The sequence below is a fragment of the Haliotis asinina genome, chromosome 4, assembly GCF_037392515.1.
Source record: "Haliotis asinina isolate JCU_RB_2024 chromosome 4, JCU_Hal_asi_v2, whole genome shotgun sequence".
Lineage (NCBI taxonomy): Eukaryota > Metazoa > Mollusca > Gastropoda > Lepetellida > Haliotidae > Haliotis > Haliotis asinina.
The window spans coordinates 21304892-21328808 of record NC_090283.1 but is presented as its reverse complement, the minus strand read 5'-3'; the positions used below and the strand labels follow the sequence as shown (position 1 = coordinate 21328808).

Genomic DNA, 23917 nt, shown 5'->3' with positions numbered 1-23917 from the left:
AGGCAGGCAGGCAGGTAGGCAGGTAGGTAGGTAGGTAGGTAGGTAGGTGGGTGGGTGTGCGGGGGTGGGTAGGTAAGTAGGTAGGTAGGTAGGTAGGGAAGTAGGTAGGTAGGTAGGTGGTTGGTTGGATAGGTACCGAATATTGCAATGCATTTCTCCAAAAATACGAGAAAGACAGCAGTCTATCACTGTACAGGCAGTGGTATGGTGACACAAACAGGTCACACCCTATAACGTCTCCGTACATTCTTCGTGCAGAATTCATTGTGTCGTCTGCGAAATCGTTGCATTCCTTCCTCTGAACTTTATGAATAATTATCATTAAAAAACATTACTGACTGTACCAGTAGGTTTTCACAAAAGCGACCTCCCACCAAATATTTTGTCTCCTAAAAGTAGGAAAGTAAAATAGCCTCGCTTACCTTACCCCTGTACATCCTGGCTTGTTGCTGGTAATCTCGAAAATCCTCATCGCTAAAGTAACGAATCCAACGAGGTATTTCCATCTTGTATAATTATGTATTTTGTCAAATATTCAAATCCCCGGAGGCACATTTCCACACTTGTGTCATGTATTTACTCTGGGATGTATAAACATCCTTCTTGTTAACTTGAGGTCACCCACCATACGTCTCTGCCAAAGGTAACTCACGGACCATGTAGTCCCGTGTAACACACGCGCCCCATGAATTCTAATATATTGCTTTCTTCATGGCTACATATCTTGCAAAATGCGCCGCATTCAGAAATCCTCCTTGTCGCACGCCAGTTGCAAACCAGTTATTCAGCCTGAAGCCGCTATCCGATATAATCTGACAGCGACAGCGAATGCATCAATTCTATAAATGCATGCATTCTTACAAAAAAACACCTTCCTCTTTCTTAAGCAGTGACTAAGATTCGTTGTTTGATGTGTTGACGCAACGATGCACTGGTTTTTTAAGCTGACAGGAAACGTGGAAAAAAAAACAGCGTGACACTTTTATTGGCGAAATGATGACCTTCCCCTGCGAGAGGTAATGGGCTTTTCTAGATGGAGGATAATCATGGAGACAATCATGTATGTTTGATTTATAAATTATGGTTTAGCTGGCGCTGTCTATTTAAATTCATAAGTATTTATAATCAGTTAGAAGTGAAGTTTGGAAAAGTAGGCTGAATGTCGTGGTTACAGTCATCCTCAACATATTAAGGGAGGATCGTCTTTAATTCTATACATTTCGTACAATTTTGTACGGAGAAATCCAGAATTGCATCCTTCTTATTTCCTAAACATATTTACATCTGCTTCAAAGTTGAAACAAAAAGTTCAACTTCGACTTCATACTCCACGCTGAGCTTGCCTCAAGACACCTTCATTACTTACTCAGTATGTGTGTCGCTCTTATACAGTGCACACGTATGTTTTGGCAGACAGTTTCAAAGAGATTAAGATATAGGCAAATACATAGAAGCACTGCCTTCAGGGAGAGATAATCCTCGTTAATCTGACAATTTTCAGTGCAGCGAACTTGACTGTATAACAATAATGTTGGAAACTGCAAAAAATGTATCGTATTTACATCCCCACAAATTTAGTTATCAGTATTATATTATTACGAAGGAGCCATGTCGAACAAATCAGTTTTTGTAAATAATTTATATGTCTTAAGTGAGAAAAACTTGACCAGGCTTGGTGTTGTTTCGTCTGTTGTCACAGGATCTTATATTCATCGTCACGCATACCTGAACATTGGACACACCGTCCGTCAAACAGACATACAGTTGTCCCCTTTGGTTTTTATGATTTAAGCATCCCTTCCCCTTATCTCTCCCGTGTCATACGAATGATACATTCGTAGTGACGGAGAGGGACACATAGGGAAAGGAGTGCGCACGCACACACAGAGAGACAGAGAGATCACGCACGCACACCTTTACCCTTTATACACACGCGCACACCATTATGCAAACGCAAGTTGAAGCACGTCTTTACACAACCAGCATTACAAGAACAGACACATGCTACCAAACTGGAAAAGGTCCTGGTGATGCGACAAGGACATGTACTATCACCTCATTTGTCCCATTAGTATGCGGGACAGTAGGGCAGGAAATATAAAGCACACTCATGTCTATAGGGGTCATCACACAACATCCAAACATGGTGCGTCCTGACACCTCCATACATCACCTCTCAGTGTTTACGGGACTGAAATTCTTGCATCTACTAACTGATATTATCTGCTGTGAATAGTGCCGTGTGGACAAAAAAACCTTGTATTCTTAAAATGTGGGCCAGTTTCTGTTTCTGAGGGCATTAATTATCGTTGTCTGGTGAGAAGCCATTTACCGAACCACAAATCTGTTCCAGCCCATGCACGTGTTAACTGCTCAAAATGTGAAATTTGTCTCAGCTTCGGATAAGTAATATATACGCGCTTACAAACATACGCCCACAAATAAGCTCTCACAATTTTGTCATGAATACACACACACACACACACACACACACACACACACACACACACACACACACACACACACGAGAGCATCCTCATACACTCACATACAAAACAAGCACATATACATATGCGCACACGCACACATGCGCGCGCGCAAACACATACTGACTCCCTTGTATGCTCATGCTTAAAGATGTATAGGATTACGCAAACACACACGCAAACACAAGGCAATTCAGAATCAAGCTCGACTTCAACCTCTTTTAAAGGATTAATTTACAGATGGAGACCATTTGTAATATAGACAAAGTCAACAAACAAACAATTTTGGTGTGGCTGTTCATTATATATTATTAACGTGTAATCACCGTTATGGCCAAATCAGAAGGTAGGGTAGTCTACTGGTGAAAGAGTTCGCTCGCTGGTTAAAACGGTCGTAAAGCAAAACTCATTGACTTACACATATGAGGGACACATATAAAGTCGTCATTCGCATTTATTCTAAAATATACAGCAAGTGGCTGTGACCAGTTCGTTATATCCAGCAGTTCGTAATAAACATAGTTTACTGTATATTGTAGTTAATACGAAGCCCACGTCTTGTTTCATCGTTCCTCGTTGTGCTTTAGTATATAGAGGCACTATCACAGGATAGTGCTGAACGTCACCTGAACCATCTTCACACATCTCCAACTCCTTATTATTTCATTCGACACTGACGTAACGAACAGTCGTAACGACGTAATAGTTTCTTTGTGATGTTTTAGCACGAATTCATTATCCTCCCCACCCCAGATGACACTTTAGTCAAAATACAGTAAGCGTCGGTTATATAGAACTCAAAATCATCACTAATTCGTCTTCGTTATACATGCACCACGACTAAATTATTCAGTAAGTACCATGGACTGAAAAGTTAGTTCGTGATATCAGTCAGTTCGTCATATGAGTGTTTGCTATTTACGTACTTTGTCTCGTAAATTCCTCGTTTGGAACAACTTTTATTGGAAGTATTTTCATGTCCAGCACGAAGTGTGATAGGTGTCACTGAACTTGTTAAAATGACATGAATACCAAGAAACGGAATACTCACAGTGTTTTCGTGTCCACGACGTTGACTAATAAGTGAGTGAGTGTGCTTTTATGCCAATATCTGTACGACAGTGAACATGTGTCATTGAACTGGTTAAGGGGACATGAATCCCAAGAATCGGAATAATCACATCATTCTCATGTGCACTACGTTGAATACTGACTGAGTGAGTGAGTGTGGTTTTACGCCGCTTTTTTCAACAGTCCACCAATATCTGTACGACAGTGAACATGTGTCATTGAACTGGTTAAGGGGACATGATTCCCAAGAATCGGAATAATCACATCATTCTCATGTGCACTACGTTGAATACTGACTGAGTGAGTGAGTGTGGTTTTACGCCGCTTTTAGCAACATTACATCAATATCTCAAGATTTCTGAACAGGCGTCATTGATTTATTTAAAAGGACATAAATCGTGAGGTCATGTGATGTTTTTATGCTCTTCCTGTTTATCACTGATGGTGGAGTATAAACAACATATGTTCTTCTTAAGTTTGATTGATGTGTTAGTAAAGGAATTTGTCACTGACGGTTGTCTTTAGGACGGAACCGTAAACAAGGATCATAATTCACGAGAAAACATATAATCTTCAAATGATGTTAAAGAACTCCCACGATTGGAAGGTTATGACAGCTATGACAGGTTACCTTTAGGTATATGAACATAATGAGTTTTTTCAACTTCTGAAAAGTACATCTGTGGACGTACACACCATATCAACATATACAAAGGAAGCTGGGTTTTTTTTGACGAGTACAAAAAGTGTATGTCGATAATGTAAGAGTCGCATCGATCTTTATGTGTCATAATGACAGGTGTGTCTAAATGTGTTTATCTCATGTTTCTTATTTTGTATACTATAAAACCATGTTTATGAAAAAAACCAACTAAGTTAACACTCAATAAATAATTAGGTGTGTATGTGCCCGCGCGCGATTCACATGAAATGTCTACCTGATTATTACATTACAGACTGTTTCATTATTACATGTCACGTGATCAACTGTCGTATTATTAACATGGTGGAAATGCACAATATTTTATAAAGATTCTATGACAGAATATTTTATAGAAATATCGAAATGCTACACGGTCCACATCTTCAATCTGCCAAGGGTCACACTGATAACGAATGTCCAAGACCAATATCTTGTATGTGTCAGCAGATGCATCATGTCTTTCACTTGTCAACGCCGCTGTCGTCAAACACGTTATGAAAATCTTTATGTAATTCTGACAGATAGAGTAACTAAACCTCGCTGTAGGCACGTTATCGGTAGTCCAATTAGGCAATAGGATTAGATACAACAACTTATCAGCACTATTATGAGTAAACCCGATAAGCTATGACAACTGGGAAAGGGTATAAAACAGGGACGACCACAGTCACAAATCATCCTGTGACTGTGGCGTAATAAACACCTTGTTTATTCACTCACATTCTCGTGTTGTGTGTGGGTTGGGTATAGTTACACCTCCTAGCTGCCAAGCGAGCTGATACCACAAACTCGCGATTTAGCAAGATTATTACATTGCATATGTGTAACAACTATACATTATTACACTATACATGTAATGACTACTCCATTATTGAATAATACATGTATCGACCATCGCACTATTACATTGCATAAATGTAATGACCCTCATTATTACATTATACGTTTGTAACGACTATTTCATTATTGCGTTATACATGTATCGACTATCGCACTATTATTACACATGTAACCGTCTAACTGATTATAACATTATACAAGTAATATCTTACTGATCATAATATAATAAGATTTATTGTTTGATTATTACATTGTAACGACTGCCTTATCATTACATTGTATGGATGTAAAGACTGCCTTATTATTACAATGTATGGATGTAAGGACTGCCTTATTATTACATTGTATGGATGTAAGGACTGCCTTATTATTACATTGTATGGATGTAACGACTATCTCCTATTAACATTTCACATGCAAGAGTCTTTCTTAGTATTACATTGTAAACATGTAACCACTATTTTATTATTAGGTTATACATGTAATATCTATCTACGTGTTATGTGAAACCGTCCCCTTAAATGTTTCCAGGAGAACCATAAATCTCAGGACCCGTGAAGGTCCCGGGGTAGACTAGGCCTTCAGCAACCCATGCTTGCCATACAAGGCGTCTCAGCTTGTCGTACGTGGTGACTAACGGGACTTGGTTGACATATGTCATAGGTTCCCAATTGCGCAGATCGATGCTCATGTCATTGGTCACTGAATTGTCTGGTCCTGACTCGATTATTTACAGAGCCCGCCATACGGCTGGAATACGGCTAAGTGCGGCGTAAAACTAAATTCGCTCAGTATCAAAACAAGGTGACATGGATACAACCCGCATTTGCTCGAAATGTTTCAAAAGTATTTCCTGGAATGATAATAAGGCTAAGAATCAGTTGTGACAGGTAAAAGGACGGAGAGGAAAATTTATTTAAAAAGGATAAAAACACAATAAAGGATAAAAATACAGTGCTGAGGAGAGATCATATCTTCTCCAGACAGGATGTTGTTTTCCGTCCGAGAGCTGGCTGACTCACGAGGGTTGTTTACGGATGATTTTCTTTGCCAGTCAGTCTGTTTCACATATGAATTTGAAAAGTTGGTGTGATAACTTAGACTTAATTTCCTCAGATTTCCAAATGTTTTAGAAACCTCAGGCCACACTTTACACATTACGCACTGCAGCTAATGAATGTTAGCGCGGTCAAGCAAAACAGAGAGAAAAGCCAACAGAATTTTGCAGCCTGTGTCAGCGGTGTATGCTACCTGTATGGAGTTCTTGTAGTCAAAACCTGGGGGGTGGGGGGCTACCGATCTTAGTTCAAGGTCAGGTGAGGAAGCTCGGTTAAAAGCATAAACCGTATTCATTCACTCACTCTTACTTCAAACGCAGCACAACTCAACAATGGCTTTCTACAAAGGTATGTTTATTGTTGTTGTGAAAATGTACACGGGAAGATTCAACACAGGAAAGTACACAAACTGTCTTTATGTCCTTCAGCCATTCCTACATTCGACAGTCCGCCACGTGAATGCATATACAACATATCCATGAAAGCCTCGAATCAACATATCCATGACACACGTATCCTCAGGTCGTGTAGGCCGTTGGTGCTCTCAGGATGCTGGAACAAAAATAATGAAATAACGAAATCATCGATAACACATCGGTTGGCTGCGAAGGTTTGCTCTCTGTACGACTCTGATTTATGGGAATCAGCTTTTTCTTCAACTGGTCAACTTTTCCATGTTGAACGAGAACCTATCCGATCGAAGTCAAGGGTTTCCGCGGCCATTACCGTTTACGGAAGAAGCGGAAGTGAGCTATGATAGAAGCCTTGTGATTGGTACGCTCAGCTTCAAAGCGTAGATAGTTGTTTGGATAAAAAGCCAGCCAATAGCCGTAGATGCATACAGGATATAGTGGAAATTTATCTGAATGAACATCTTGGAGGTTATCGAGGATGGTGATGCGTATTTTGGATCACTTTAGAATTTAAGAAGTACAATATTTACACATTTCATGGATAGCATAAGATCTGATCTGATACCACCTACCTCCACTAGACACCTTGAAGTAAGACCTGATATATATAACTAACTCAAGTTAGCCGACATGGGAAGTAAGGTCTGACACCATCCGGTCCTGGTAGACACCAGGAAGGCAAATCTGACACCACATAGTCTCACACCGGGATGCAGGATGTGACACCACCTACCTTCAGTAGACACCAGGAAGCGAGGTCTGACACACCTACCTCCGGTCGACATCAGAAAGCATAGGTCTGACACCATCTACCTCAGGTCGACACCAGGAAGTAAGTACTGACACACCTACATTCGGTAGACACCAGGGAAGTAGGTATTGACACCACCTACCTCAAGTGAACACTAAGAAGTAAGTCCACGTACCCCCACTCACAGGCAAAGTGTAGCGCAAAATGGGTTGCGCAGGAGAACGAAACTGACCAGTCTTCGTATATGCGAGCGAAGCGAGCAAAGGTTGGCAACAAACTTCCCTCGCTTCGGTCCGAAAAATATTATTCATGTCAAAATAAAATATCGCCACCATCAAATATAGACACACATTTACTCACAGGGTTGTGCTCTCAGATTTCCAACCTCATGCTTAACAATTACTCACGTGAAATATATTTTAATCAACGTTTTAAGCGCCGCTGGTGCTCTCACAGAGCGTTCTTCGCCTCCATTACCCCTGCCAGCTTCCGGTTCAGCGGAATGAAGGAACAAGAATAAGCAGAAATTAAGAGGACACATCATATTGCCCTAATTTCTCATTAAACTGTTCCAGATTATTTATCTGATATGTTGTGGTTATTGTTAGAATTTTAGTAACAGTTATTCTAAAAAGGCTCACTCCTGACGTAGCGAGTGGATGAATGCAAGGGAGGTAATTGCGCAAGTAGTTATTTTTGCGGGAAATACAAACACAGTAAAATGTGGCCATACGCTGGGACAGATGCCGTCAGCTGGTACGTAATATGAAGTAAAATTAAACTTATTTCTTTTCTTGTTAAGAAAAAGTGTTCCATGTGATCTAAGAACCGATTTGACGAAAAGCAATTCTTTTCATTTCTTGATCAATTCTTATCAATACAAAATAGTTCTATTACAAAGCAAAAGATCGTTTTCACTGTAAACGAAAACCGTGACACCTCACAACAAATCCACTTGATGACTTGAAATTTAAAAACAAAACATCCATACCTCAAAGTAAATGTCTTTCCTGTCCCGCATTGTCCTGTTATAAGGAGATTGTGGCCTGCCTCAGCAACAGCAGTGCAGTTCCTTTGCTCCTCATTCATGGTTAATCTGCACGACGACTGTCATCTGCGAACTTTGCGGAGGACATGCGACTCGACAAGTGTTTTCAGAGTTACCTAACCCGTTCCTTCATTCCGCTGAACCGGAAGCTGGCAGGGGTAATGGAGGCGAAGAACGCTCTGTGAGAGCACCAGCGGCGCTTAAAACGTTGATTAAAATATATTTCACGTGAGTAATTGTTAAGTATGAGGTTGGAAATCTGAGAGCACAACCCTGTGAGTAAATGTGTGTCTATATTTGATGGTGGCGATATTTTATTTTGACATGAATAATATTTTTCGGACCGAAGCGAGGGAAGTTTGTTGCCAACCTTTGCTCGCTTCGCTCGCATATACGAAGACTGGTCAGTTTCGTTCTCCTGCGCAACCCATTTTGCGCTACACTTTGCCTGTGCCCCACTAGACACAAGGAAGTATTATCACCACCTGCCTCTAATGAACACCAGGAAGTACGATCAGACACCACCTACCTCCACTAGACACAAGGAAGTATTAACACCACCTGCCCCTAGTGAACACCAGGAAGTAAGACCAGACACCACCTACCTCCACTAGACACAAGGAAGCCCATGACAATGATTGAGATGCCCATCACGATTGCCATGACACCCAGCACAATCAGAACACACAAGCCAAGTCTTCCTCTCGTACAATCTCGGTTGTAGTCTACGGGCGGTTCCAGGGGCTCTTGGCGTACAAATGTCACCGGATGGCAGGTCTAAAGGCAACGTGAGAGTAACTGTCAAGGTCACAGCTTTTATCATTATTTTCTTTTTCATTTAGGTCGATAATACTTTCATCCAGATGATAATTTTCGCCAAATACTGTATTATAATGTGACGTGGAGTAAAGACCCAAGTAGGATGTACTTCTAAGAATTGTTGGATATAGTTTACACAAATATACGTGTGATACATGATATACATAGGACCATCTCCTATTCTCGCGGGTTTCCTATTCTCGCGGTAAACACGTTTTCTGCCGAGATCGCCGATGTGTGATACTTAGCGGTTGTTTACATCATTGACCGGTAACTAAGAAGTGGCCAAAGTCTGTGAATTATCAAAATTTTGCAATGAATATTTGTAATGAATATTCGTGAGTTTTTACCAACTTGGAAAATTTCAGTTTTGTCCCCGCCCTTTCCGACACAATTCCCCTTCCTCACACTTCATAACATTACTCGTTATGCCGTGAGAATGCGAGACGTCTCGACAAGTCAGCGGCGGACGACCTTGCTTTTCATCGAGTTCAAGAGTGGTAGTACACCTGTTGGATCAAGCTGTTGATAGATGCATATATTAGAGGGGGAGTCTCTTCAATTAAAAACAACAAGCATTCATGAGAAAAGAACTGTTTGTACTATTCCTTCAGCTGATATCCGTACGATGCGCGAGAACAGGAAACACCAGTATACTACCTATGAATCGTTTAGACATTCATTATATGTTATCTACATATATGTGGTTTCATCGAAGATGAATTCCTCCATCAACTTGGGGGGGAGTCAACAGCAAAACTTATACAGGTGAATTGCACGAGGATCATGCATGAAAATGAGTAAAAGCATGTGCAAATATCGTGATTGTGCACAGTAGCATTTCAGAGTTAAGTTTTGTTAATAATTCGCCAATTGTCATTGAGTTTAGACATTTAGTGAACTCATGACAATAATCTTTTCAACGTTACGATTTGTTGTACAATACATCTGTTCATGTGTAAACACTACCTTTGCACATTATCGAATACTTTAAAAGATTATGCACAGCCATACATACATTCAGATTCTCTCTCTCTCTCTCTCTCTCTCACACACACACACACACACACACACACACACATACATACATACATACACACATACATACATACATACATACATACATACATACATACATACATACATACATACATACATACATACATACATACATACATACATACATACATACATACATACATACATACATACATACATACATACATACATACATACATACATGCCACGCGTCGCCACGTCAAGCCAACAAACAAACAAGCAAACAAATGAAAAAATATATTCGTGAAATACACTCACCGATACATACCATGTCGTCTCCTAGATATTCAGAAACAAGCAGGACACGAGGAACAATGTCAATATGTCATCAACGCTACTCACATGTGACGCATAAATCATCTTCAAAAACATGTCGATATCAGAGAATGACATGACGCACCTGGGCTATGAACCCAATTTTCCGTCAGAGACAACGGTGCAAGCTAATTCAAGAGTACAATCCGAGACGGCTGTTAGCGTTCAGTCTAATTAAGGTGATCTTCAAGATTGATGTACATCATGATAATTGAGTTGTAAGAAAAGAATGCTTTTTTCTTTCAATAAATTGAATAAACTTTAATGAGGCTCAGGATGCGGCTTTCCAAGCATTCTCTCAGTAAGGCTATTTGTAGGAATATGTGATCATCCGTGTTGATCCGGGTTAGAGCTGATGTATTGATTACGTGGTCTAGATTCGATAGTTTACATACCACCGCCACAGCTAGAATACTGCGGCGTAAAACAACAAACATGTGCAATGTTGAATCACTCATCCACGTTCAACGACACCTCCCTAATACAACCCGCGTTAATGCGGACACGCTGCAACCCAGATGCTTGCTCTCATGAACTCATGTATGTATCTTTACGGCACTTGGATAACGTGGACTGTTGCCAGTGCGGACAACTGCACTGAATGCTGTTGTCTGCTTTAGCGAGGTTTCAGTGTAACCAATCCTAACATCGATGCTGAAATGATTCCCTAACTTCAGCAGCCACTGTAGCACATGTAGGAGGATAGCATGTTCAAATATAAAATATATTAAGCAATGTAAAAAAACGGTTCTTATCCTCCTGAGAAAGATTGATCGGAGGCTATAATAATGATGATTGATTATTTACCTGTGTGAATAAAGCAGGACCCGGATAATGGACAGGTACCACATAACCGTACTGGCCCCTGCTGTATGGTAGCATCTTTACCATCGATAACAGGGTCACGTGTTATTTGTCAACAGATCCCACCTGTTCGCAGGTGTCAGAGGTCAGAGATCAGGCCACTAAAAGAAATCCTTGGTTTTTCCCCACGAAATTCTAAAAATAAAACTTTTGTTGCATGCTCATTTTGATTCCGGTTCTACTGTTCAAGTTAGTTTTCTTTCCAGGATTGTGATTAGTTATGGCTTTCTTTGCCTTCAGACGGAACCCAGTCGCAGACATGGCTGCGAGCAGGGATCGAGTTGATACTCGGGTTATTTCCAAATAATAAGAGCTGAACACGAGTGAGGAGTTTAGTTTTACTCTGTTTTTAACAATATTCCAGGAATATTACGGCGGGGAACACCGGAAGTGAACTTCACACATTGCTCCCATATGGGGAATCGAACCGTAGTGGTTTAGGCGCCGATGACCCGTGGTCGATTCCCCACATGGGGTCTCCCGCCGTAATATGGCTGGAAAATTGTTAAAAGCGTGTAAAACTAAATTCAGTTGTTGACAAGCTTACCAGCAGGTGAAAAACTATTTGAATACTAACACGTTCTTTCCTTACTTGTAAACAGTGGATTCTCTGAACTTGCACAGTCTTCGTAAATCATAAATTAAGAACTGGCATTTTTTATATAATGATCACTGGTTTGTTTACAGACAGCCGTCGCGTGACCGGTACCTGATTGTCAGTGATCATGTGATATGATTTTCGCAGCTACTTCCCGTTTACAACACTGACGATAACATACATGTAAGATGATCACTGGTCCCTCCGGGATCAATGAACAGCATATTTATCTCACCGAACACCTCAATGTTAATTTTGAACTGTTTGAAGCACGGGTGTGGGATCATAATAAAAAGTACCGAAGTTAGGCAACAGCCCAAACACAAACAATACCAACACGAAGTGAAAAAAGAAGTTCTCATACTTCGGCATTTCAAGCGGGAAATGTTATTCCCCTGTAAGCGGGACAGACTGATTGGCTCAACCAGTCAGAAAACGACATTTATGTGAGAGGTAAGATAAATAGCGTTATCACTTGGTTTCTTTTTTCTTAAATGTGTTTGACGCAAACAACTTGCCAATCTTTTATAAATTAGACGGTTACCTTCAAGGTTGTATTCATACGTTAGGATAAAGTTACTTGTTTGTGAACAACTAAGAGTCATACATCGATAATTTTACAAATTACATTATATACTTCGAGAAGAAAATAAGGGATCACAAGAAAGGACAACTCTTCGTTTATTTTATTTCTTTCAGGTTTCTTTACAAGCTATCCGATGGAAAGCCTGTGAAGAAAAACAAAACAAACGAACACTTGTCCTTTCAATTGATCCCTTATTTTCTTCCCTCAGTATATAACAGAGGGTAGCAGGCTTTATACATTGCATCCAATGAGGTCGAGTCAAGCGTGTGACAAGCGAACGCTTTAACCACAGGACTATCACAGCGATCCTAGATCGAATCCTGGAATTAAGCTTCCACTCAGTTACAAATCCGTACTTGAAAACACAATCTTACCTCGAATTCGAGTGGAAAAAGGGTCAGATGTGTGTATATATGTAAAGAGGGGATCGGAACCATATCATCGGTTCGAGATATCAATAAATTCTAGAAACTAATCCCATTGTTTTAATTTTGTATAATTTTGAAACATAAAATTACAATTTCTCAACATTTTTTTGAAAAAGAAATACAATGAAAAACAAGTATATTCTTCATAAGGCCTTAGGGCGGATCCCGCTCGGGATGATTTAATGGGATTTATATTCTTTTCGTCTCATGTGTCACTTTTGATAAGTCTCAACAGACATTGCAAGATATAATATTCATACAGAATAGCCCCGGGCTGGAATTAACGTTAAAGAGACGGAGCTCGTGAGATCGGGGCGCATTTAGGTCACGAAATATCGCCGCAGGTGTGAGATCAAAGAAAAGGTTTGTGTTTTCCTTGTCGTAAGGAAAGTAAAAATCACGACGAGACAGGTAATAAGATAGATACGTCATTCTTTATTGGTTGTGAAATGCCTGTGCATATACTGATGATACTATGTCTCATTCCGATTACGTTACCTCGTAACTTTTGTTGTCGTTGTTGTTGTTGTCGTTGTTGTTGTTGTTGTTGTTGTCGTTGTTGTTGTTGTTGCTGTGTTGCGGGGTTTTTTTTCGATTTTGTTTCTTGATGGTGGTGGTGGTGGTTGTGGTATGTTGTTGTTTATTCAAAAGATGGTTTATTTATTACAAGGCATTCCATGGCAATTCGTTGTTGTGCTTTGTTACTGTTATTTGTTGTTGTAGATTGTTGTTTACTCTAAAGATGGTTACACTGAAATGCTGGCATCGTCAAGTATTTCATGTCGATTTGATGATGCTGTTTGGGAGCTTTCTTTCTTTCTTTCTTTCTTTCTTTCCTTTTTGTAGTTTTTGTTTTGTTTGTTTGTTTGTTTGTGGTTTTATGTTGGTGGTGGTTGTTGTTGCTGAGTATTATTATTTACTGTAAAGAAATACTCCTATTACCAGAGATCCGTGTCCTCCATGAGTGAGTGAGTGAGTGAGTGAGTGGTCTTAACCCTGCTATGAGACACATGGGTTCCTCCCAGTAATGACGGGCATTGAAATAACCGATGTGTTAAGCCTTTCCTGAAGATCTGGGCTCGATTTCTCGATTCCCGACCTGGGTGCAGTTGTGGAGAACTTTTCATCGCTGGAATGTATCTACAAGCGGCATAAAGCAATACTCATTCACTATGTACAGGACAAAAATACTTAGAGATATACGTAACTTTTTAAATTATGAATAATGATGTGTACTAAACATCAGTTAGAAAATATCCCTAACTTTTTTTGTACAGTATATTATCACATGTGTCCTGTATACAAATGTATAACCGACTGAGCCCCATCATTGAAAAACTATAAGAAACTATACCAAAACGTCGTTATTGTGAAAATAAAAGAAGCTGATCATCCATAAAAGTTTTGTCATTTCTATGTCACCAGCATCTAGAACGCCACTCAATAAATAAATCAACCATTGCTCAAACCTTCAGTACAACAGTGAGTGAGAGAGTTGGGTTAATCGCCGTTTTGAACAGTTTTGTCTGTTGTAAAAGCAACCCTCAGCAATATTCAGGGTCACGGCCTGTAAACTGTCGAACCTGGTCAGACAGTGATTGACATTATAAGCATCGGTAGGCATTGAGAACGATGACAGGCATCACCCAAGTCAACCAGTTCCAGCCTGGATCGTCACGGGTCGAGACAAACATGGATTGCTGAAGACCAGTTCAGATCTGGGTTTGAGGTTTCAGAACGGATGGAGTTTTCATTTTGAGAAGTGTTTCAGGTTTCAGAACGGATGGAGTTTTTTTTGGTAAAACTCACAAGGGTATGGTGCTGACATACTTAAAACCTTAATCAGTTGACACCAGGACTCGAACCCACAAAAACAGTTTCCTGTAATGCTTAAGGGGCATAACTCTGTACAGCAGGTTAGACGGATGAACCTCCAGTGGTCCCTGGTAATTATCAGTTAGCCTTAACGACTGCGCACTTTTATTTGGTGGGGATAATATCAACATTACCCCGTGTATGTCTCTTCTCCCTGTAACCTGAAACCTAGTCAAGTAAATAAATGGTCGACAGCATGAACACCACTCAACGTCGATACTTAATAAGAAATAAATATAACGAGTGTTATCTCCCTTCGTTCGCTGTCTCGGCCAATAACTCCTGTTTAGGCAAAAAAACGTATGAATATTTTATCGCTCTACATGCGGTGGCCTTGAGTTCCAATCCATGTTCACGACGATTATCATTCTCACTATAGTGAAATGAATGTATTCTTCGGTGTAGCATTAGCCCAAACGGAGCTACTCAAACCAAGCAAAATAAAACGTAACTTTATGAAAAACGTTATCACTGAAAGACAGATGTTAGTCTCTCAGCAGGAATATACTTGCACGCTGTCTGCAGTATGGATGTCCAGAAAACTGTCCTTGTGCTGGCAATAGTAAGTTGGAACACAGTACTCAAGAGATCTACACTACTCTTAGTTAGCTACTACTCTCTCTCTCTCTCTCTCTCTCTCTCTCTCTCTCTCTCTCTCTCTCTCGACCAACAGATCTGTATATTGCTGGAGTAAGTAATGTACACAAGAGGGCTACATCCGTCACAGTGTGACACCCCATGTCCAATTAACGCCGAGACCCGCGTAACTACTCACACACCCTCGTGTGACCGCCATATGTCATGTTTACATACTCACGGATTGTCCGTTGGGGCTAACAACCTTTCAAGCGACTAGCAGACTCGGAAAAGGTTACTGAAAACAAGAAACACCATGTATTGACGCTTACCTGGCCGTCCATCCTCCATGAGCAGTTGGCTTACAAGAGCCACACAGTCCCTGACTGACCCCAAGCATGAGATGCATAGTAAGCAACGTGTCGTCATCAGAACGGATTTCAAGGCTTACCTTCAGTCCACGTTGAGGCAAAAGGATCATTTTATATGTTTATTTAATGGTGACGAATATCAAGCTTCTTTTACTCAGTCTGGCTCAAAAGCGGGCCGATGAATTGCAGTTTAACTCGAAAACTAATAAATATAAAATATTCAGTGAAACGCTGATCATAATTAAATTATCAGACCAACGCCGTGAGTTTTTTTCATTATTTATGCCCCTAAAATAAAAAATAGGTTTTTAACAAACTATTATTAAATTTTTGACACACTTCACTATTTGTTGCGAGGGAGGAATGTATTGAAAGGAACAGCCAGGTGCTTTTTTTATGACATACATTCTGCAAAAGAAATCCACAGTGTTGGGCTAATGTAATGATTATGATCAACTGTATAATTGGGTATTATACGTTTATTAATTTTTAGTTAGTCTGCAATTAGTCGTTTTGAGCCAAAAGGAGTGTAATAGAAAAGACAAAGTCCTTTCCATATCCATAAGAGATATCTGCATGAACTGAGTCGACTGAACTGTTCTGACTATACATGAGTATTCGTTTGTTTTATGCCGTATTCAGCAATATTACATCGGTACGAAATTGGAGGCATGTCAAGTTGCGCCTTAAAAAGTAACGTTTAGTTTTATACTCTCAAACTGTTAGTCCAAACAATTTAGTTCGCAAACAGTCAGGAAACCTTTAGTTTGGAAACTGAGTTAAGAAACAGTTGGCAACCCATTAGTTATGGAGGGGGCGTGTAGTTAATGTTTAAAGATGGTACTTACTGCCTTGTCTCGCCATTGACCGGAAATGACGTCAGTCCTGCTTCAAGCAGAAAAGTGAGTGTTTTAACGTTCAAACTATCAAGTTCTGAATAAGTTGTCCTTTCTTATTGTGAATAGGAATAAAAAAAAACGTCTTTGTGTGACAAAATACGAGGTAAAACGATGAACATGATTATTGTTAGCGTGCGCATTTTTCATCATACGCTAGAACTCTTACTTATGCAAAAGAACTAAAACGTTTCTCTCAACAGGTTGACCCCCAGACCCCAGGACGCCCCCACAGTATTTACTACATCTAGTGCTGCACAACACTAACCGCAAATGTAGGAGTTATAATGTTCTCAACAGGCTGTGCCAGAACTCCCCAATACTTGCTGCATCTAGTCCTGCACAACACTGACTGCAAACATAGGGGTTATAATGTTCCCCTCATTAGAATGTGCCAGAACACCCCAATACTTGCTGCATCTAGTACTGCACAACACTGACTGCGAATATAGGGGTTATAATGTTCTCCTCAACAGGCTGTGCCAGAACTTCCCAACACTTCCTGCATCTATTCCCGCACAACACTGATTGCAAATATGGGAGTTATAATGTTCTCCTCAGCAGATTGTGCCGGCACTCTATGGCGCTGTCCTTCAGCTGCCGAAGACCAAGACCTGCATGACTGATGGGGAGTGTGGGACTGGAGAGTGCTGTGCCAAGCAGATCGGGGGCTTCATTGTCAGCAGGAGGGATGTCTACACTACCCCCGATCCTGCCACTGTACAAGGTGCCTGCCTGCCTGCCTGCCTGCCTGCCTGACTGCCTGCGTGTGTGTGTGTGTGCGCGCGTTCGTGTACTCTGTAGGAGTGTAGTTTTATGCGTGGGTGTCTGATATGTGTGGAGTGTGTATGCGTGTGATTGTGTGTGGTTATGTTTATCATGTGCACGTGTCCGTGTGTTCAATGGGGTGGAATCTATTTCCGCTCAAACACAAACCTTGTACCGTTACCCCTATTGTATCAATCGGACCATATCCTCAGTAAGTGATATCACCATAGTATACATTCCTCACTCATTCACTTGAAATGAGACGTCCAGGATATCTCAAATTATCTCGTCATCTCATTCACTCTTGCAGGAACCTGCAAGCCGTACCTGAAGCACGGAGAGTGGTGTGGAGGTGTCTGGAAGCAGAACGGATTTTGTGGGTGTGCCCCCTCCCTCACCTGCCACCGCTACCCCCTCACAGGTATAGTTACTAGGGGCAAAAGAAAGATGCTGGCTGGCAACTATCTCTGCGAGCCGAAGGAGATGGGTCCCTAGATCGCGATGTAATATGTCCAATACGTCTACTTGGAATATAAAGAATTATACGAGAATATTCGTGTTTTGTTTGACTTTACAATATTTATGTATCATGATCATTATTCCTATAGAATATTTATACACAACGCGCATATCCACGAAAATGAAGCTGGTTCAAGGTGTTTGCATTTTGTATTTTTCCTTCGATCACTGGATGTCATTCTCAAAAGGCACATCGTATTATCAGTCCTAACTTTGATGCTTCTAGGCGCACCGAGTTTATCATGACCTTCGCATAATTTTCCTTTATCAATCTGGTTCTTGTTGTTTGACTTGGGTCAACATTCAGCCGCCAACACCTATGGCAAGACACGAGTGATGGAGTAATCGAGCTTGCTGATGTGGGTAGGTCCAGATGTTCGCGAAAAGGGTAGCGGTGTCCCAGTCCACCAGACTCTTACATGTTGCTTTGACGGGAAGGGGAGATGGGTGGGGGGTCTAACGATCTTAGTTCAAGGTCAGGTGAGGAAGCTCGGTTAAAAGCATAAAACCGTGCTCATTCACTCACTCTTAGTTCAAACGCAGCACAACACGACAATGGCTTTCTACAAATGTATGTTTACTGTTGTTGTGAGAATATACACGGGAAGATTCAACACAGGAAAGTACACAAACTGTCTTTATGTCCTTCAGCCATTCCTACATTCGACAGTCCGCCACGTGAATGCATGTCCGACATATACATGAAAGCCTCGAATCAACATATCGATGACACACGTATCCTCAGGTCGTGTAGGCCATTGGTGCTCTCGGGGGGCTGGAACAAAAATAATGAAATAGTGAAATCATCGATAACACATCGGTTGGCTGCGAAGGTTTGCTCTCTGTACGACTCTGATTTATGGGAATCAGCTTTTTCTTCAACTGGTCAACCTTTCCATGTTGAACGAGAACCTATCCGATCGAAGTCAAGGGTTTCCGCGGCCATTACCGTTTACGGAAGAAGCGGAAGTGAGCTATGATAGAAGCCTTGTGATTGGTACGCTAAACTTCAAATCGTAGATAGCTGATTGGATAAAAAGCCAGCCAATAGAGGTAATACAATTATCGGCCTAGCCGTAGATGCATGCAAAGTATAGTGGAGATTTATCTGAACGCTCGAGGTCTAAAGGTTGCATTGGCTGGTCAAGCTCGGGGACTTAGTCAATCTCATCTGATTGTGATCTTATTGTGTGAATCGATGTTCTTCACTGGATTCTCTGGTCCGAACTCAGAAGGTGAGAACATCACTCAGTCACACACTCATTTAGCCTGTGCAATGCGGGTTAGAACTGGGGCCAGCTTCACAAGATCTCGTAAATTTCCTACCTCCTCTACTGTAACATAGGCGGTACCAGTGTTACGAGTAAAGTTACGAGATTTTAGGCCTACCAGAGCTTTGTGAAACGGGCCCCTGGTCTGAAGCAGCCAGTAACCATGGTAACCAGCGCCGCATTAACGGTTCGCTGATGTTGCGATGTTGAATGTTCAAGACTTGACCGATATAGATGAAGGTTAGAATTGGTCTTCAGTAACCCAAGCTTCTCGGAAGACCTGACTAACGGGATCGGGTGGTCAGACTGGCTGACTTTGCTAATGCATTTCACCGCGCTTCCCTGTCGCGTTGATCGTTACTCATTCTTTCGATCACTGGATTACATGGTCGCAGGCGTCAGAGGTCAGAGATCATGCCACGAAAAAAAATCCTTGGTTCCCCCCAAGACACCTATTCACCCCTCCCCCCCCCTCTCCCACACACACACACACACACACACACACACAACACACACACACACCACGAAATTCTGAAAATAAAACTTTTGTTGCATACTCACTTTGGTTCCGGTTCTACTGTTCAAGTTATTTTTCTTTCCAGGATTGCGCTTAGTTATGTTTTTCTTTGCCTTCAGACGGAACCCAGTCGCAGACATGGCTGCGAGCAGGGATCGAGTAGATTCGAGTACTCGGGTTATTTCCAAATAATAAGAGCTGGTCACGAGTGAGTGAATGAGTTCAGTTTTACGATGTAAAATATTCGAGCAATATTACGACGGGGAACACCGGAAGTGGGCTTCATACGCTGCACCCAGGATGAGCCTAGTGGTTAAGGCGCTCGCTGATCACGACGACGACCTGGGTTCGATTCCCCACATGGGTACAATTTGCGACGTTTCTGTTGTCCCGGCCGTAATACGCGTACGGCTGGACTATAGTTAGAAGCGTGTAAAACTAAATTCACTCTCTGACAAGCTTACCAGCAGTGGAAAAGATATTTGAATACTAAGACGTTCTTTCTTTAACTGTAAACAGCGGATTCTCTGAACGTGTACAGTCTTCGTCATTCAAAAAATTAAGAACTGGCCTTTTAGTATAATGATCACTGGTTTGTTTACAGACAGTCGTTGCGTGACGGGAGTAAATTGAGGGTATATCGGACACCTTTACCTTTCTCCCGAACACCTGGTGTCATCACTGATTTTCAGTGATCTAGTGATATGATTTTCACAGCTACTTCCCCTTTACATCACTGACTATAACATACATATAAGATGTTCACTGGTCCCTCGGGACCGAACACCTCAATGTTAATTTTGAACTGTTTGAAGCACGGGTGCTGGATCATAATAAGAAGTACCGAAGTTAGGCAACAGCCCAAACATAAACAATACCAAATTCCCATAGTTCGGCATTTCAAGCGGGTAACATAAAAAATGTTATTCCCCTGTAAGCGGGACGGACCGATTGGCTCAACCAGTCAGAAAACGACATTTATGGGAGAGGTAAGATAATTAGCGTCATCAATTGGTTTCTTTTTTTTTTCTTAAATGTGTTTGACGCAAACAACTTTTATAAATTAGACGGTTACCTTCAAGGTTGTATTCATACGTTAGGATAAAGTTACTTGTTTGTGAACAACTAAGAGTCAAACATCGATAATTTTACAAATTACATTATATACTTCGGGAAGAAGATAAGGGATCACAAGAAAGGACAACTCTTCGTTAATTTTATTTCTTTCAGGTTTCTTCACAAGCTATCCGATGGAAAGCCTGTGAAGAAACCTTAGAAAAAACAACAAACAAACACTTGTCCTTTCAATTGATCCCTTATTTTCTTCCCTCAGTATATAACAAAGGATAATAGGCTTTATACATTGTATCCAATGAGGTATTGGAGTCGGGTCAAGCGTGTGACACGCGAACGCGTTAACCATAGGGTCCTAGATCGAATCCTGGAATTAAGCTTCCACTCAGTTAAAAATCCATACTTGAAAACACAATCTTATCTTGAATTCGAGTGGAAAAAGGGTCAAATCTGTATATTTATGTAAAGAGGGCATCGGAACCATATCATCGGTTCGAGATATCAATAAATTCTAGAAACTAATCCCATTGTTTTAATTTTGTATAATATTGAAACATAAAATTACAATTTCTCAACATTTTTTTGAAAAAGAAATACAATGAAAAACAAGTATATTCTTCATAAGGCCTTAGGGCGGATCCCGCTCGGGGTGATTTAATGGGATTTATATTCTTTTCGTCGCATGTGTCACTTTTGTTAAGTCTCAACAGACATTGCAAGATATAATATTCATACAGAATAGCCACGGACTGGAATTAACGTTAAAGAGACGGAGCTCGTGAGATCGGGGCGCATTTAGGTCACGAAATATCGCCGCAGGTGTGAGATCAAAGAAAAGGTTTGTGTTTTCCTTGTAACGAAGAGAAATCACGACGAGACAGGTAATAACATAGACACGTACAGTGGAAGCTGTGAAAACCGGCATCTGTCTAATCCAGAAAGTTGTCTTTACCGGCATTGAAGTCCCTTCCGTGGCTTGTACATTTATCATCAGCTCTCCAATCCGGCACAGTGTTTTAAGCGGATAATTTCCTCAGTCCCAATGAGTGCCGGATTAGACAGATTCCACTGTATATGCCTGTGCATATACTGATGATACTATGTCTCACTCCGATTGCGTTACCTCGTAACTTTTGTTGTCGTTGTCGTTGTTGTTGCTGTGTTGCGGGGTTTTTTTTCGATTTTGTTTCTTGATGGTGGTAGTGGTTGTTGGTGGGATATGTTGTTGTTTATTCAAAAGATGGTTTGTTTATTATAAGGTATTCCATGCCAAGTCGTTGTTCTTTGTCACTGTTATTTGTTGTTGTAGATTGTTGGTTACTCTAAAGACGGTTACACTGAAATGCTGTCATCGTCAAGTATTTCATGTCGATTTGTTGTTGCTGTTTAGGGGCTTTCTTTCTTTCCTTTTTGCATTTTTTTTTTTTGGGGTGGTGGTGGTGGTGTTTATTTAATTATTTATTTGGGTGTATGCGTTGTTTTGTTTTGGGTTGTTTTTGGTGGTGGTGATCGTTGTTGCTGGGCATTTTATTTACTGTAAAGAAATACTCAAATTACCAGAGATTCAGAGTTTACTCCGTGTCCTCCCTCAGTGAGTGAGTGAGTAAGTGAGTGGTCTTAACCCTGCTATGAGACACATGGTTTCCTCAAAGTAACGACAGGCATTGAAATAGCCGAGTTTGTTAAGCCTTTCCTGAAGATCCGGGTTCGATTCCTGAATTGGGTGCAGTTGTGGAGCTCTTTTCATTGCCGGAATGTATCTACAAGCGACATAACGCAATACTCATTCACTATGCACATGAACTGAATTACCGATGTGAATCGAAGGAGATATGTGGTACCGTTACCAATATGAAAATATATAAATTATAAAATAAAAGATTCTATGGCGGTTTCTTGTGATCAACGTTTAGCTCTTAACTGCTGAAAATGTCAGCTTGCTTCGACATCAAGTCTGAGTCCAAGATCGAGTTTGTTTTTCTACTCGCTCTTGATTTAGAATTATGAGATAAACATGTCTACAGATGACCTAAATTGTCTAGACAACACCTGATTGTCTTCTAAATAGAAACTCTTAAGACTGACCCGGTTAGAATTATCTTACAGCAACACATGCTTGTCGTAAGAAGCGACTAACGGGATTGGGCGGTCAGGTTCGCTGACTTGAGTGACCAGTGTCAGTGAATGTAATTGTCATGGTACGCACCTTCATCTCATCATCACGTTATCGCAGCTCACAGTATAACCTTTTTGACGCTTCGTTATCCCACCTTGTTGTTGCTACCTATACAGGACAAACATAGTTAGGGATATACAGTGGAAGCTGTCAAAATCGGCATCTGTCATTACTTCCACTTAGATGTCCAAAAACGAAGGTTTCAATGAGAAAGTGAGGGAAGTCAAACCAACGATCATGGTTAGAGACATTCGGGGATTCGAACTCGTGTTAAGCGGATCCTGGCAGAGATATGAGGCGAAAGGTGTTTTGCAACCCATATTGGCGAACAAGGGGGAAACACCAAACGAAGTTCCATGTATATTAACGAGGACGTAACCCAGCACACAAGCATTTTGTAAAACAGCAAGAGATCTGAAATCTAAACGGAAAATCGATTCAACCTGGACATAAGACGGGAGAATACACATACGTGAACTCCGAGATGGTAACAAGGACGGTGCAGTCCGAGTGGTTACATGTGAAACTGACCTGGATAAGTATAAATGTTTGTAATATTCAGATTAATATTCAGACAAGCTGTTTATACTGATACAATCATAATACCAGAAAGTCAGTAGATATTGTCCACACAACGGGAGATGTTTAAGTCCAATGATTTTGTCGTTATGTGTTCATACTGCTCTTGTATGTATATATACTCACTTCTTTTTGCCTTCTTGCTCCCTGTTATTTGTCTATCAATATCACCTCCAATGTTATATCCTGTCCACAAAACACTTTTCCTATACCCTAACTCCTACCTGAAATCAGATCTGCATTGCCGGTTAAAATA

At 40.8% G+C, this 23917-nt stretch overlaps 2 protein-coding genes and 1 long non-coding RNA gene across 6 annotated transcripts in view; 1 reads left to right on the top strand and 2 right to left on the bottom strand.

The window, feature by feature from the left end:
• Positions 1-815, bottom strand: part of LOC137281371 (uncharacterized) — a 42407-nt gene extending 41592 nt beyond the window's left edge. The window contains exon 1 of one of the 3 annotated variants that reach the window (XR_010956734.1): positions 423-671. Coding sequence is in view for 2 of the 3 variants with exons in the window: in XM_067812556.1 (XP_067668657.1) it covers positions 423-506 (84 nt within the window). In the remaining variant the exon portion in view is untranslated. Of the gene's footprint in view, positions 1-422 lie in introns of all 3 variants that reach the window. The other 2 variants (XM_067812556.1, XM_067812557.1) reach the window with 2 other exon arrangements.
• Positions 816-6495: 5680 nt separating this feature from the next.
• LOC137282338 (uncharacterized) lies at positions 6496-11469 on the bottom strand. Its single transcript, XR_010956800.1, has 3 exons — positions 11371-11469; positions 8976-9147; positions 6496-6710 (listed from the first exon to the last, which is right to left on the bottom strand). It is a non-coding gene; the product is annotated as an uncharacterized lncRNA (long non-coding RNA).
• Positions 11470-15390: 3921 nt separating this feature from the next.
• LOC137282337 (uncharacterized) lies at positions 15391-18076 on the top strand. Of its 2 annotated transcripts, none has more exons than XM_067814084.1 (3): positions 15391-15476; positions 17322-17484; positions 17836-18076. In XM_067814084.1, the coding sequence occupies exons 1-3, from the start codon at positions 15441-15443 to the stop codon at positions 18018-18020; spliced, it is 384 nt and encodes a 127-aa protein (XP_067670185.1). In that variant the 5' UTR covers positions 15391-15440; the 3' UTR covers positions 18021-18076. The 2 variants fall into 2 exon arrangements, with proteins under 2 accessions (XP_067670185.1, XP_067670184.1); XM_067814083.1 differs by having other exon boundaries at positions 15395-15476; positions 17319-17484.
• The last annotated feature ends 5841 nt before the right edge of the window (positions 18077-23917 follow it).